Here is a 16,326-nt window from a genome sequence, read left to right on the forward strand (position 1 = left end):
TATTATTGATGAATGGATAAAGAAGGTCTATATATATACACAGTGGAATATCATTCATCCATAAAGAAGAACGAAATCTTGCCATTTGAAATGACATGAATGGAGCTAGAGAGTATAATGTTAATTAAGCAAAATGAGGCAGAGAAAGACAAATACCATTTGATTTCACTCATGTGGAATTTCACAAATAAAACAAGCAAAAGGAAAAAAGTGAGGGGGGGGGAGTGTCAAAGTAAGAAACAGACTCTTAATTATAGAGAACTAATGGTTACCATAAGGGATTAAGGAATGCACTTGCGGTTATTTAATAAGCACAGGGTGATGTATGGAAGTGCTGAATCACTATATTGTACAGCTGAAACTAACTGAATGTTAACTAACTGGATTTAAAATAAAAACAAAGTTTAAAAAAGTGAAATAGAAAAGAATAATATATCCAAAGTGAAAACTGTAATTTCAGATTTTCCTGTGTAATAAAATCATATAAATGACCTTTAAAAAAAAAAGACATTCCAAAGACTGAAACCCTGATTCTTAAGATAGTTTGTAGGGGGAGGGGCTCGGGGGGGCAGCAAAGTTAAAGGAGTTAGAAAACTGCTTTATGCAATGGTAACGTCATTTGAACAGTGTCTGTGCAACCTCTCTCTCTCCTTAAGGGTAACTAACCACTTCAACAGAAACTATAATTACATGGATACTGAATATTATGACATACTGGCTCTATAAACTTTGCAGATTTTAGGAAAATGTTAAATATATTTATATAGAACACTTCTTCTTGGTTCATATCTTGGGTTTCTGTTACTCCATACACTATATGATAACCATTTAATGTATCTGTTGAATAAATGGGGTAGAATATTTATTTAGCAGGCTGATTTCCATCAAAAATTTTTAATTTTTAAAATCCTGCTTTAAGTATTTGACTAAACTCAAAATGTGAACAAACATTTTCATACAAAAGCTGAAATATGAAGAATATGACTGCCATAAATATTCTAGTACAGTTAGGCTGGCAGTTAACTTATAGTTAATTCTGAAGTATAAAAAGCAGATAAATCCGGTTTTCTCTTCTCGGTGATAATAATAAAAAACAGCAAATAATCCTAAGTCTTTACACTTCCCTCCATCAAGGAATACTGTAAGAGACAGTGATCAAATTAAAATTTTTTCTTGCTTCTTCTATTTGTTTAATACTTTTGGCTGCTAGAAGGAGAACCTCTAAATACTGTTCTCATTATTTTGAATACCTCAGTACCTCAGAGAGACTACATTCTTATATACTAGTTATTCTGTAAGAACACTGCCTAAGCTCTGGTGCACCTGATATAGGAAATAGGGGCTCCTGTCCTCACTTTGTCAACAAATAGTTGTGTATCTTGGAGAGCTGCTTAACATGAGCCTCAGTTCAACAATGAGTCAGCTATACCTGTATCCATATATAAATATATGTATTGTTATCATATATATATTTTACACACACACACACACACACACACACACACACACACACACACACATACATACACACACTCTGCAGGTGTTTGTATTCTGGACTTTTCCCCATTAAGGAAGAGAAAGATACAAGCTTTAACGTTTAGATTCCAGATGCACAAGTGTAACACTATATGCAGTCATGAGAATAGGTCCCTTCTATATTTTTTGTATGGCTGTTTTAACATTTTTCTTTTGTAGAGTTTTGATTTTTCACTATTATTCCAGGTAAAGATTTTTTTTTTTTCATATCTATCCTGCTCAGGAGTCATGCTTTGTCAAATGTTTATGAAACCTAGAAAACCTTCAGCCATTAACTCCTCAAAGATTGCCCCTCTCCCATTCTGAAACTCCTGTAAGTTATGTTTTGAATTTTTTCATCCTATCTACTGTATCTCCTTTCAGAGAGTTTTAATTTCAATTATTTCACATTTCATTCTCAGAAATTCCATTTTGTTTCAAATTTTTAAAAATTTATTTATTTTGAGGGATAGAGAACATGCAAGTGGGGGAGGGGCAGAGACAGAGAATCCCAAGCATGCTCCATGCTGTCAACGCAGAGCATAGCACAGGGCTTGAGTTCACAAACTGAAATAACCTGAGCTGAAATCAAGAGTCAGATGCTCAACCGCCTGAACCACCCAGGTCCCCTTATTTAGTTTAAATTTTTAAAAATATCTGCCTTTTCCCCCTCAACTAATGTCTTTTTTTCCTTATGCTTCTTATCTCTCCATTTATCTATTAAACCAAAATAACAACCAAGTTTCATTGGCAGCATTTTTTCCTTTCTTGGTGATGCATAAAATAAGTCATTGGTGTTTTATATCTGATGAAGTATAGTATTTCAGAAATAATCTATTATGTCAAGTTTTGGGGAAGAGGGTACTAATATTTCCACTTGTTGTTTCTGTAATATTTATGATGGATCACTCCCTCATATAGCTTGCGATTTCTTTTTATCATTAATTCACCTTTGTTTAGGGTTTGGTTTTTTTCTCCCTCTGATGAATTTCTACACACATGGATACTGTAAATTTAGGCTCTAAATCTATGCGTAGAGCCAGGTATGAGAGATTTCTCTCTTGACATCAGAACAACAGAGATATTTTTCCTTGTGGAGGGAATTATACTATTGTTTTCATCAAGGGTGAAGTCTTTCAACAGTCCTGGGGAGGGGGGGGGGTCTCAGTTCTAATTTCCTTCCTCAGTGTGGACTGCATGGCTTTTTCTGTCTCTACGTCATGTTATTCTTGTGCCTCTAGAATCAAAACATTAAAGCTTACATCTATCTCTTCTTTTCTGGGGAAAAGTCTAGAATACAAACACCTGCAAGCATTAGATAAACTATAATGTTTTCTAAAATACATAGCTGGGCTTGTAAGAAACAAAAGGAAATCCACAGGTTCCAAAAGCAAAGAGAATTGAAAACCAGAGTACTGTAGCATTAGCTTACTTCTTCTATGACTTTTTTGGAATATAGGGTTCAAATTAGCCCAGTTTATTACATTGCTGGAATTAAAAGTTTATCTTGTACATTCAAGATTCCAGGTTTCTCGATCTTTAAATGACAAAAAAAAAAAGGCATTTTATGATATTTATCTACTGATGAAATTTCTCTATTTTCATTCATCATTTTGAATTAGAACACACACATAAAAAACAATTAATGAAGTCAGATGATATCACATTTGGGTCATGATCTCTTATAAAATATTTCATTTTTATTTTCATTTGAAACCATAAATGAATGTTACCTGAACTGTACAACCTTTAATAACTGAATAAAGGAATAAAAAAAAAATCACTTTAAACTACATTTAGATTGCTAAGACTGCATGCAAAAATAAATATTCAGATCAGTTTTACTCAACCTCCCTACCTTGAATTCCATAAATATAATTATGCCACCTTGCATTTGTATATAGTGCTACAAGTAAAAAATTATTTTAATGTGTTCTCATTTCATCCATAACCCTGTAGGGAAGGTTAGGTATTATTACTCTTGTTTCCTATAACTGCCATAATAAATTCTTGGAATTAGTCCAAGAAAGAAAATAGTAAAAAATAATATTCAGATAAACAAACTAAATGACTTGCTCAAAGTTGCACAGCTGGTAAGTGGGAGTGCTGGGGCCATAATCTAATACTTCAGAGTCTTAATTTGGGGTTCTTTCTGTTTTAAATACCACACTACTCAACTTAGATGCTCCATTTAGCCAAATAGATGAGAACACGTATTTAATAATGAAGAAATAAACTATAACCATAAGAAATAACTTAAATAGCTAATTGTCATGTGTGACATATATGGCAAGCTGACAGGTAAGGTAATATTTTCAAAAATACTTACTGGATATTCAAGGAGATCTACTGGCTGGCGGAAAGGCTCAGAATCTTCACATTGAAATATGAGATTTAATAATTCTTGACATTGTTTCTTCCATGCTTGAATATCGTAAGATTGAGCTCTGTTACGTAATCTCCTTCTAGGTTGATGGTCCTGAAATGAAAATTTTCAATGTATTAATAAAATAAAACGTATAAAAGCTTCAAATATATTAAAATAAAAAATTAATAAAGTAACATTTATACAGTACAATTTGTATTTTTAATGCAATCTCAAATAATTAGGTCATATACAGTAACTCAAATAGAAAATATTATTCACCTAGTTCTGAAAACCATGTATTTTGTAATGGAAACTGATTTAGAAGTAATACTTAATCTGTCTTTAAAAATACTAAGAGTTAAAAAACTGCCTTTAATACATTTTAATTCATATAAAGTATTTCTGCTAAAACAAAAAATCTTACCTTTCTTTTTCGGGTAGAAGTTCCTGGCACATCAGCATCTTTCTCTTCTTCCTTTGAAATAAGAGTTTATCAGATTCACTAAACATTCTAGACTTCATTACATGTTTTAGAGTTTAGAGAATCTACCATAGTAATTTATATACCAATTATCACTTTTACACTTTGGAAAACCCATAATGTATATGCTGGAATACTTCATGGGCTCATTAGAGAGTCCCCCACAATATTTTTAATAACTACAGCAAAAAAATGCTGAACTACTTTTTGCAAACTACAGCATTAACCAAAAATAATTTTCATTACAGCATTTACCTGAAAACTACTATGTGTACATTTCTTTTTATATATATATATAGAAAAAGACCAATATTAATATCATAATGAAATGTTAAATACCTCAGAATCGGACAAAACTTTCTTCTTCATTGAATTGTACAGTGGAATTAAGTTGTAACAAGTCTGATCCCTAAACAGCAAGGAAATGTTAGTATGTAAGATTAGAATCCTGAGATTTTATTTTTTTTCCTTTAAATCTGTTAACAAAACCAGATTTTAAGATAAAGTTTGAAGCGGAAGGCTTTTTTCATTGGTTAACTCCAAAACCCTATACCCACACACCTGCCCGTGCCCCTCCACCCTATGTGGAGCTTCCATTCTGGCCTATTTCAATACACCAAACCCAATTTTTACCTCCTAGTATTTGCTCAGGTTGATGCTGTGTGTGGGATGCCCTCTTTCATTCCTCAATACACAAAGGAAAGCTAAGATATTTCCTGTCTTCTAATTCCTTCTTCCTTTCATTCTTAAATATTTATAGTCATTCCCTAAAATTTTGTCCTTTAGTTATCTTTTCTTGACACTACGGCTTTTGCCCTGATAACCTTACTTGTGTAAATGAATTCCAAATTCTATAATTTGGTCGGACTCTTCTCTTGAGATTCCTATCATCATCTAGAATTCCACGTCTAAACCTAATTTTCACTCCCCACTCTTCCTCCTCCTATTTTTAACAGCATTACCATTCTCACAGTAATGCATGATTTTTCACTATTCCTTCCCTTGCCTCCTTATAAACCCAACATTGGCCAAGTTCTGTGATTCTACCTTCAAAATCTCTTCGTCTCTGCTTCTTTCTCATTTCCATAAATTAAACTCTCATCACCTCTTAGTTGGTCAGCTGTAGCAATCAATCTGCTATTTAGGCTTTCTGTCTCTTCCCTATCAATTAATATTAGAAATGCATTCAAGGCCCTACATGATCTGGCTCCAACTCATGCTTATAGCATTGTATCCTTATTACTTATACTCACGTACTCTCTAATTCACCTGGTATAAACTACTTAATTCCGTTAATAACTCCTTACCCTTTCCTACCCCTTATGCCACACTCCTTGTCCCTAGAATGGCTTTCATCTAACTTTTGAATCTATCAATATCTACCTTGTCCATAACATCCTAACCCATGTTTCCCGTACCTAAAACCCCACTTTCATAAGCTAGAAGTAATCCCCATCTAAACTTTCATACAGATTTTCTTGTTATTTTCCTTATAGTTACTTAAAATTTATCTACGAAATTGTATTAAGATGATAAATACACATTTCTATCTCATTTATCTCTTACATCACCTCATTATATATACCCTATTGCTTGAAATTTGGCCAATAACTCAAAGTTATGAGTTATCTCAAACTTTGAGAAGTAACTCAAAGTATAATAAAAATTTCAAGATATACCTAATATTTAAAAGTTACTGTTAGCTAAAAATGTATAAACAAATTATATACTTCTAAAAAAATGCTGGGGTTTATTTTTAGATACATAAAATATAGATGCTTTAAACATTATTCTTAAAGGCATTTCAAAGTAACAGTTTGAAAAATATTTTATAGACTATTCCAAATATAAAAATAATTGTTTCATGTAAATTATTTCACTAAAGTGTGAAATTCCTGTATCACACAATTCTATTGGTTCCTCTTTGGAAAAGAGAAATGTACATACACACACATATAGCAAAATTACAGACTATAAACTTCACTGGCAAAATATTATAAGCCCTTATAACTAAGTTATGTAAACAATCTTCCAGGGATAATTAATCCTTAATTAGTTTCCCCATTAAAACTGGGGAAAAATAAAAAAAAAAAAAAGGCATAGTAAAAATAGCCCCCAAACCATTTGAAAGGCAACAGATTTCTTTACAGAGTGAGGTAGAGAGTAGGGCATAACATTTATCTTACTAATTTTCTTTGGTGTTTTCTTATATTGAAATTACCTACGTTCTTTACCAAAAAACTTCCAAAAAACAAAAAACAAAAAAAACCCCTAACTAATACCACAAAAAGGGGCCCTATGATTATGCTGAATAATGAGAATGAAATTGGAGAGGTTTTTAAAAAAGCCTCAATAATATCTTCATGTAAAAATGAAAGCTGTCAGCAGCTGAGTGTTTAAACTTAAATTATAAAATATATTTTTTTCTTAGCCAAAAAAAATTATCCAATTTAAATAACCTCAGTATGAACTCAAGAGTGGTATGTTAGACAAAACATACCACTGAGTCATTCCTCTGGCTTCAGTTTAGAAAGCTCAATTCATTCTGTGGCTATATAAAATTCATTAAGATAAAAAAATAAAAGAGCTACTCCCTTAAAAAGGTGCAGTTATCATTCTTGGTAGGAGATTAATGAATGAGGAAGTAAACCTGACTTTTAAGAAGAATCTTGAAAGCTAAATTTAGTTTCTTGCTGGACTACATAAATACTTATTTACAAACTTGTCAAGGGCAATATGTTAAGATGAAAAATTCTTAGATGGCAGACACTCCGTTCCTGTGCAAATTAAACATGTAAACCTCTACAACTGTTTTCTTAACTGTTAATTCCAGATAGTGCTATCTGCCACCTGTATTATTATTATTATTATTTGGTTTAGAACTACTTTAGGTAAAACATTATTATGTTATATAAGTGCTTAACCCCTTACTATTATTATCTAACAGCTAGATTTAGAGAAAAGATTCATATTTTTTAATATTAACTATAGAATATAACTGTAACAGAACTTTTATGATTTCATAATTAATATCAGCCAATGAACTAAGTGTTTAGACATTGTATGCTTCCTATCTTGAGTGGAGCTAGTTTATAGCACAGCATGCAACATCATACATATAAAAAATAATTGCATTTTATATTTTGACATTTTTAAACCTTAAAATACTGACATTAATTAATTATAATTAAGTGTGGAAAAACTACTCACTTTATAAAATGTAGAAGAAGATCAGTCACAAACTTAGCAGATTTCACAATAGGGCTTCCAGGCTCATTAAATGTTCGTGTATTATGCTCTATATATCGAACTTCCCACATTAGGGAAGAAACTCGCCTTAAACAAACAACATACAGAAGTCTTAGCCTCATTTTATTTAGAAATATTTCCACACAATTTAAAACCAAGACATTCCAACTTTTCAACTGCAGTCTCAATTCAATTACAAAACTCACCACTTAAAAAATTATTCTGAAAAAATATATATCTCATTTGGGCAGGGAAAAAAAGGAGTAGCAACAGTAACTGTGTATTTGCATAGAAAATGTCACCCTAGATTAGACACACTAGACTATTAATAGTGGTTTCTTTTCTTTCTGAAAGTAAAGAAAAATCCAAAAATGACATCTAGAGTATCATCCAATATGTGGTCCCACTTAAAATAGCAAAGAAGAAAATGCTCAGAAAATATTACTGATTCTGATGTGTGAACAGAAACACAATTATATGTAATTTTACAAATATTATATACAATTGTGGGTACAGAAGCATACAGAAAGCTGTGTGCTTTTCATACAGCATTGCAAGACTTATTCTAGTAACAGAATCACAGGCATCTTCAGGATACTCTATAGAAAACTGTGTAAAATAAGGTATTAGATTAATACCCAGCAGGGCAAACTGACAGTAGTAGTTTAATGAGACTGAACCAGAGGTATCAGAGAAGAAAACCATAAACTGCAAGAAATCTGTAGCCAATGAGTAAAGGAAAAACAAAACTTGAAGCAGTGAAAACGCACATGAAGGCATCATTTTATTAAATAACATAACTCAGGTCTTTATTACCAGATTCAAAAACAGGCAGTTTGTTTCTAATTTATGTAAGGATTGTGTTCCAAGATTTTTTCTTAAAGTGACTACTAAGCTAAGCAATTGCCAATAAAGCCTATTTAAGCTATAATGTACCCTAAAAAACACTACACATTAGCAATTACCATATTAAGTAGTATTTCTATGAGAAAGTACATTTACAACAATAGTGGGAGATGTCAGGAGCTTATCTTTTTAGCTGTAATCCAACAATTAGTGTATAGGAACAACTCTTTCTCCTGTTTTCTTCCCCTATCTTGTTCCATCTCTGAAGCACTAAGTATAATTCTTAAGGCTTAGCAATTTTAGGGGTCTAGGGACAAGGAAGGATATAGTTAAAAATAACTACTCCCTTTTCTCTTAAACTTCTAACATGTGATGTTAAAAAAGATTTAAAGAAGTGTACTTTGAAGGTAAGATGGCTGGGAGGCACACATCATTATGATTTCCTCCTCATCTCTATGCTTTTGACAAATATCAATATACCAACAGCAGAAGCACCTAACAAGATCAGAAAAATCTTTAGAACCTGAAGTCTTAACTTCTTAGCTGGCAATGTTTAAAGGCATTTTTCCTTTTTACAACTAGGGGTTACTATTAGCACCCAAAGGGTAAAGGTATGGACAGCCCCTCACAATAAAAAATTTTCTAGCTCCCAAATGTCAATAATGCTTTTGTTGAAAAACCTTGCTTAGTAAGTTAAGGAATAATAAATGGTGTTTTCAGTGCAGGCACAGAAAGTACCAAATCAGAATTATAATTTAAGGAATAAAAAGAACCGAAGGCACATTTTATATCAAAATATATGAAATATGAATAAAAATTCCCCTAAGTTAAAATGAATAGTAATGTAAAGAACTGCAATAAAATGAAAGTGCTCACAAACTTTTTTTTTTTTTTTTTTTTTTTTTAAAGCAGGCTTCACTCCTAGAGCGGAGCCTAATGTGGGAACTTTTGCTAAGATCAAAAGTCAGATGCTTAACCACCTGAGCCAGCCAGGGACCCCCCAAAGAAATTTTTTAATGCACTGATTTAAATTAAAATGTTGTCTTTTAAGCAAAAGTCATGAAAACTGGAAATATGATTTCATTATGTGAAAACTATAGACTTAAATTCACTTTTCTAAAAACGTGTTCTAGGCAATAAGCCTACGATGCATGTCTCAGATTAGAACTCAATGTTTACTCAAACCGCTAACTAGAAGATGCAAATTAATTTAAATTAGACGTCTTTTTTTTTAAACTCTATATTTCAAGCTAAAGTACAGCTATGAAAAATACCCTAATTTTCCTAACTTTGTTGTTCTTAAGTATTTATAAGCAAAATAAGAAAAAAAAACCCCACAACTTTCTAATATTGTTCTATGAAAAAATTCATGAACAAATATTTCAATGTGATGTCTGTGGGAAATGAAATACTCTGGCTTGAATTGTAAAATACAGTATGAAGACAGTGAGGTCCCACTCATTAGCAACTAGAAAAAACCGTATCTATGAACCATATTCCAAGTCTATAGATCAGGAGCATGAGCATCCCAGGGAACTTAGAAATGCAGAACCTCACATCCTACTAAAACTACTGAACCAGACTCTGCATTTTAACAAAATCCCTAGGTGATATGTATGGACATTAAAGTTTGAGAAACACCCAAGGATCATTTAGTATTCTTTTGGTAGTAGCTACAGCAAATGGGTTCTAACCTGTAAAACCTGTTTTCCAGTCTTTGTTTAATTGTACTTAAATCCGTTGGATACGCCACTACAGTGCAATACATGGGATAGGCTTGCAGATCTACAGGGGCCACAAACGCTGAAGCAATATCTAGAATAAAAAAATTAGTTTGTATGTTTAATTTTCATGGTTTAACAAGACTTCACAATTCTGCTTAAGACAAGTTCTGATTCATATAACCCTTAGACTGCCACTGTCTTTTCATAGAAAATACATACAGTTTAGCTAGAATAAAGTCTCACTTCTTATTACATCTATATTTATACTGCAAAATTCTAGGGATATTTGTTATTCAGATTTCTTAGAAGAAAAGCCATGACAGATAATATATAAATCTGACCTATTAAGTATACATATATTTCTATACTTAAAACCTGGCCAGTCCTGAATCTGTAGGTTTTTCACAATCATTCAGTAACACTATAATAACACATTCCATTCAAATGTAACCTTTCTCAAAAACTTACCTTACTTTAACAACATAATTCTGTGAAGTATCAGGCAAGTACAGAGGAAGAACTGATCCAGAAGTCTCTGACTCAACGTCACTGACCAAATGGCACACAGTAAACTGGTAAAATCTAAAACCTGATAAAGATCACTCTCCATTTTTTGCTTATCCACATTTAGTGTAAGACAACTTCTTATGCTAAACTACTACTAAAATTATTTAGGATTATATTTATAGACTCTTTAAATGAAGTGTTGCCATATTTAAAAAGACTTCAAATGAAAATATCATCCAATATGTGTCTCCAGAGTATTTTCCTCTTCTTATTCATCATTTTTCCCTCTTTTAGCCTTGATTCCCTATCGACAGAAGGGGTTGCTACCAACCACCACACCAGTTAGAGTTGTTTTGGAAGCCCTTAATTCAGATAACCAAACATTTTGTGGCTATTGTTTTTCTTTTTTTCATATGAGACAAAGCATTTCATTCTCTCCTATTACCTTGCAAGTATTCCCTTGTGTATATATTCATAAAGTTAAGGGGAAAACTGGTACAGCTATTCATATAATTATAATTCAGCATTTAGCCCCACTCTCCCAATTCACATCATGTCAGCTTAAATATGTTGAGGGATTTCAAGTTGGGTTCTGGAGGATCCAGATTTTTCAGAGGTATCCCTGGCATTTCTGGGGGCCCTCACTCTATTTGAAAACCACTGACATGACACTGTGAAGAAAAATTTTACTCAAATACTAACAGTTTTCCTTTCCTTTGCTTTTTGCCAGCTTGTCCTGCATTGCTGTGTTACTATTATTATTTACCTAGTGTCATCAACTGGTTTATTCCTGCAACAATTCTTTCACATTCTTCATCCCTGGGATTGGAACCCCATTCTCCATCAAGAGGTTTATAGATCAATGATCTGCATTCAACATCAGTTAAAGGAACACTGGTACCTAGTTCTTCAGGAAATACAGCTGAAATACACAGAAAAGCAGATTTAGTTAAAATATGTCTTTCTTGCTAATATTTAGGTTATTTGTTAATATTTAGGTTATCTTTACAAAGAGTTGATATTGTCAAAAAAACCTAAAGTATAATCTTGTAAAGATCTGGTAAGTATATTCCTTTTTTTCATTAAAGAGAAGTATGTTTCAAGGGTCAATAACATTAATTTTTAAAACATTAATTTTATAAATAATTCTCTAGATGGGTATACAATTACTTTTCCAAAATTATACCAGACAACTTGCTCTACTATCAGTTTCAGATAAAGGACAAACATTTCTGTAAAATGACAGAAATTAAAGATTTTCTGAATTTTATAATACAATCTTCATATTTATTTTAATAAAACATACACAAGGTGAAACTGAACTAAAGTGGTGTTTTTCATGAATACTGTAATCGAAGTCTCAACTTTTTAAAATGTGGAAACAGAGAATTATTAATACTAACAGAAGATTCTTATGCTTCTTGCTTTTAAATGATGAAGGCATGCCTTCTGCATACCTGAATCTTTAACAGTATCGTTAGGAGGTGATGGTGACATAAAATTTACAAATCTGCCAAGTACCTTTTCCTTTGAGCTAGACTTCATCAGAGAACACTGGAAAATATGCTACTATTTGTATACAAAATTCTTCCTCTTACAAAATGTAATTAAACTCCATAGGTGCATGTGTGTATATATATCAGGACAGAACAAAACCAACAAAAATCACCCCCTTCACCCACAGCTAAATTTAGGTAGGAAATACCGTATTAATTAATTCCACTAATTCATTTCAAGAAATACCCCAAGCATTACAACACTGACTAGCATCACTTCTCTCATATATAGTCCAGTGTGACTTCAAACTCAAGCTTACAAGATAAATAAAATCAGAAGATAAGCCATGTAACAATGTTACAAGTTGTATAAGATATAGTTTCAAACAGCTCTAATTTAGTAGTGAGATAAAAAAATATGTTATTGGTATTAAATTTTCAAAGCGATAATTTCGAGAAAGAACTAGTTGTAGATAATGTATGAGCATGATTTTCTCATCTCTAAGGTTTACCAGCTGGGTTAAATTTCCAAGTTATCTTTTCTCTGACTTTTGAGAATATAATAACTAGTGAACAACTCCATTATAAATGATTATTTCTATTATGTCACAAGAGCCCCTCCCTTTTGTTTTTTAAAGTCTTTACTCTTACCTGAAAGGAAAAGTGACACATTGGGAAAAATCCCCAACCTTTATAAATAATCATTCTTAATATTCTGGAATATACAGCTTTTTAAGTCCTTTTATGCATATACACTTATGTGTGCGATATTTTTTTAAAAATAGAAACAGAAATGGGCACTGAAGTAGAAGGAAAATGCAATCTACAGGCTTCACCCACACCGGCTTTTTTTCAGTTCCAGGAAGAGATCTGCTTACTGCGCAAATCTGACTCCCTAATCCTAAGGCAATATATATCAGGCCATATGCAAGAAGACAGTTGTTATTAGTAGCAAACTACCTACTCTTGGAGGCCCTTACATGTGTCAGGCTCTATATTAAGCTCTTTATGCACATGATGGCATTTAATTCTCACAACAGCCCTGTATTGTATTAGTTTACCTACTTTCAAAGGCTGAAGTCCTAAAAATCTGAAGTTTTAAGTCTTTTAAAGAGCTTGCCAAGGGGTGCCTGGGTGGTTCAGTCAGTTGAGTGTCTGACTTCCGCTCAGGTCATGATCTCACGGTCCATGGGTTCGAGCCGTGTCAGGCTCTGGGCTGACAGTGCAGAGCCTGGAGCCTGCTTCAGATTCTGTGTCTCCCTCTCTTTCTGCCCGTCCCCTGCTCACGCTCTCTCTCTCAAAAATAAATAAATATTAAAAAAAAAAAAAAAGGAACTTGCCAAGATGACACCAGATAGAAGATGGCAGAGACAGGGTATGAGTATTTGTCTCACTCAAAAGGCTGAATCTTAATATTATGTTATAGTCTTAAATGTTCCGCTGGAGTTACAAAAAAAAAATCTTTGCTCCCAAATGCTCACCTTCTAGGAGGGAACAATAATTAGCAAAACATTTTCATATTTTGCTATAATTAACTAATTTCAATCTTCACTGTAAGATTATAAATTCCAAGTGGACAAAGATTATGTCTATCATGTTCAATGCTATGCCATCTCTACCTTCAATCCAAGGTCACAGCAGGTGTGCAATAAATAACTGCGGAATATTTTGTTTGCTCTTCATAACAACCCTACGCAACAGCAAGTCAGCAAATCAGATTCCTTATTTAAGAAACTAATTTTGTAACAGACACAAAAAGCCTAACATACACTTACCATTATTAGGAATAAGCTCCATATCCCAAGGACTCATCTTTTCTGTATCTCCATTGTCCCAGCTTAAAGGAAGGAAAATCCTTACATTAAAAAATCTAAATATTGTGTTGTAAGTTTTACAAAATCACATTAAGTGTTTAAAAGAAGTGTCTTTGTCACTTTATTAACAGATGGGGGAAAATATCAAAAGTAACTCAAGCTGAACTAAAATACAACAAACACTCCCTTACCAAACGTTATAGCACTGAAACAAACTATCAGGGTACTCAGGCTGAAGAGGTTCCTGGCTTTCAATTGTTCCAAACCACCAGGCATCATCTATGACTGATCTGAAACGGTCACCTGGATAAGAATAAAAGCCATCTCATTACTCTGAAATGTACTGCTGCTGTACTTACTCCTTTTTACTCAAATCTAAACTGCCTGAATAATTTCAGAAAACATATAAAAAGTGACCTACACATTCCAAAATAAATAATAAATAAAATTAGTAATACTGAAGAAAAAACTTATTTAATAAACACATCAGTATGACTTACCAGTTTCCAGTACCATTTCTTATATTTATTAGGGCCAGGAGAAATTCACTCTTAAGCATTTTTACCATTCTAGAATTTTAAGCTCATCATTAGGACTATGCCCAAACTTTTCATTCAAATAAAAGCACAGTTTAGATAATTTCTACCCAACAAGTATTTAGAGTCTATCTTTATTTTCTTGTTTCCTATAGGCAAGTTCCTCCAACAATCAAGACTCCAGCCTAGAAACAAAAATAAAACATCCAATCTGTTTGGTCCCTTTCATGTCAATCACCCTGAAGCTGTAACACTCCTATATATACTCACTTTCCCTTTCCTATAAAAACAAGAAACAAAAAGAAAAACAACTAATCTTTGTAAACTAGACATCATTCCTTGTGTCTCTTTCCTTACCCAACTGCACTCAGCTACTGTCATGTTACTAAAACTGCTTTCCCAAAAGACCCAATAAGCTATCTTCTCAACTTCCTTCTGTGTCATATGTAAACTGTAAATCAAGTCTTCCTTTCTGCCCCTCTTTCCTCTTCCTTGGCTTTCACAGTACAGAGTGGTTTTCTCCTGGTGAGCATAGGTTAGGGTCTGAAGGACTTGAGTTCAAATAACTTATCTATGTGACTTTGAACAAATTAGGTATTTTAGAACTCATCTGAATAAGTTTCATTCTCAAACCCAAAAGAGCAAGCATTTGTTTATATTCTCATTTTTTACAAAAAAAAGATTTAGAAGTTTAGAGAGACAGCATAAAATGAACTAAAAACTAAAAAAAAAAAAAAAACCAAACTAAACAAAAAAAAATTAAAAGAAATTTAATGACAAACAGGGAAACTGGAGCCAGGAGTAAGTTAATAGAACACAAGTGCATGTTGCTGAATTATATCTAACTTTGAATGGGTATGCATTGGGACCCAAATGCAGAATTCAAGCATTCTAACAGCCAATGTTAAGCAGTAAACAGGATCTACTACCAGATCAGATCTTTACTTGCTCTTCCGATGCATATATATTAGTGACACTGAGCTTAGTGAGAAGCTACCATATAATTAATAAACAGCATTCTTGATGTCACCACAACTTTACAGTAAACATGAGTTTCAAAAAGCTATTTTTTATGATCTTACATACACTGATGACATTATGCTAAAGAAGAGGAACTGGATAATGTATGTCTAACCTCAACAAACAATACTACAGAATAACAATGAAATTAAGCAAGGAATAGAGTACACCATTCAGAGTAAACTTTAAACATTTCTGAAGACATAGGTTATCAGTTCATTTCCGGAATATTCCTAAATTCTGACTGTTAATATTTGTTCTGCATTTTATTGGCAGATGCAGGTCTTTAAAAAAATAAAATTTAGGGGTGCCTGGGTGGCCTAGTCAGCTGAGTGTCTGACTCTTGATTTCAGTTCAGGTCATGATCCCAGGGTCATGGGATCAAGCCCTGTGTTGGGCTCCATGCTGAGCATGCAGCCTGCTTAAGATTCTTCTCTCTCACCCTCTGCCCCTCTCCCCTACTCATGCTCTCTAAAATAAAAAAATATATATAAAATAAAATTTATCAGTAACACACTCAAATGGTTTAAACAACCAAGTGTACCAAAGGCTTATAACCAAAACCAAGAAAAACCTCTAACTCTTGCAAAGATTTCTTCTTGAATTTATTTAGACTTCTAAATGAGTATACAGCTATAGCTTCACTCATTAATTTTAGACATTAAGTATTGACCTCTCCATATAATTGTATAAACAATTTATGTGTATTTTATTTAATCTATTTTGTTTTTATCAGCACTATGTTTGCTACAAAGCCAAACATACAATTC

General features: G+C 32.8%; 1 protein-coding gene across 4 annotated transcripts in view; it reads right to left on the minus strand.

Moving 5' to 3' along the window:
- The window catches only part of LOC123608633 (pleckstrin homology domain interacting protein), a 139,247-nt gene that overhangs the window by 15,894 nt on the left and 107,027 nt on the right, over nucleotides 1-16,326 (minus strand). For all 4 annotated transcript variants that reach the window (XM_045498837.1, XM_045498836.1, XM_045498838.1 and 1 more), the window contains 8 exons: nucleotides 14,192-14,303; nucleotides 13,962-14,023; nucleotides 11,457-11,612; nucleotides 10,154-10,274; nucleotides 7,575-7,700; nucleotides 4,704-4,773; nucleotides 4,308-4,358; nucleotides 3,845-3,994 (listed from right to left, as the gene is read on the minus strand). In XM_045498837.1, coding sequence (XP_045354793.1) covers nucleotides 3,845-3,994; nucleotides 4,308-4,358; nucleotides 4,704-4,773; nucleotides 7,575-7,700; nucleotides 10,154-10,274; nucleotides 11,457-11,612; nucleotides 13,962-14,023; nucleotides 14,192-14,303 — 848 coding nt within the window. The remainder of the gene's footprint in view (nucleotides 1-3,844; nucleotides 3,995-4,307; nucleotides 4,359-4,703; nucleotides 4,774-7,574; nucleotides 7,701-10,153; nucleotides 10,275-11,456; nucleotides 11,613-13,961; nucleotides 14,024-14,191; nucleotides 14,304-16,326) is intronic.

The sequence above is a fragment of the Leopardus geoffroyi genome, chromosome B2 (assembly GCF_018350155.1).
Source record: "Leopardus geoffroyi isolate Oge1 chromosome B2, O.geoffroyi_Oge1_pat1.0, whole genome shotgun sequence".
Lineage (NCBI taxonomy): Eukaryota > Metazoa > Chordata > Mammalia > Carnivora > Felidae > Leopardus > Leopardus geoffroyi.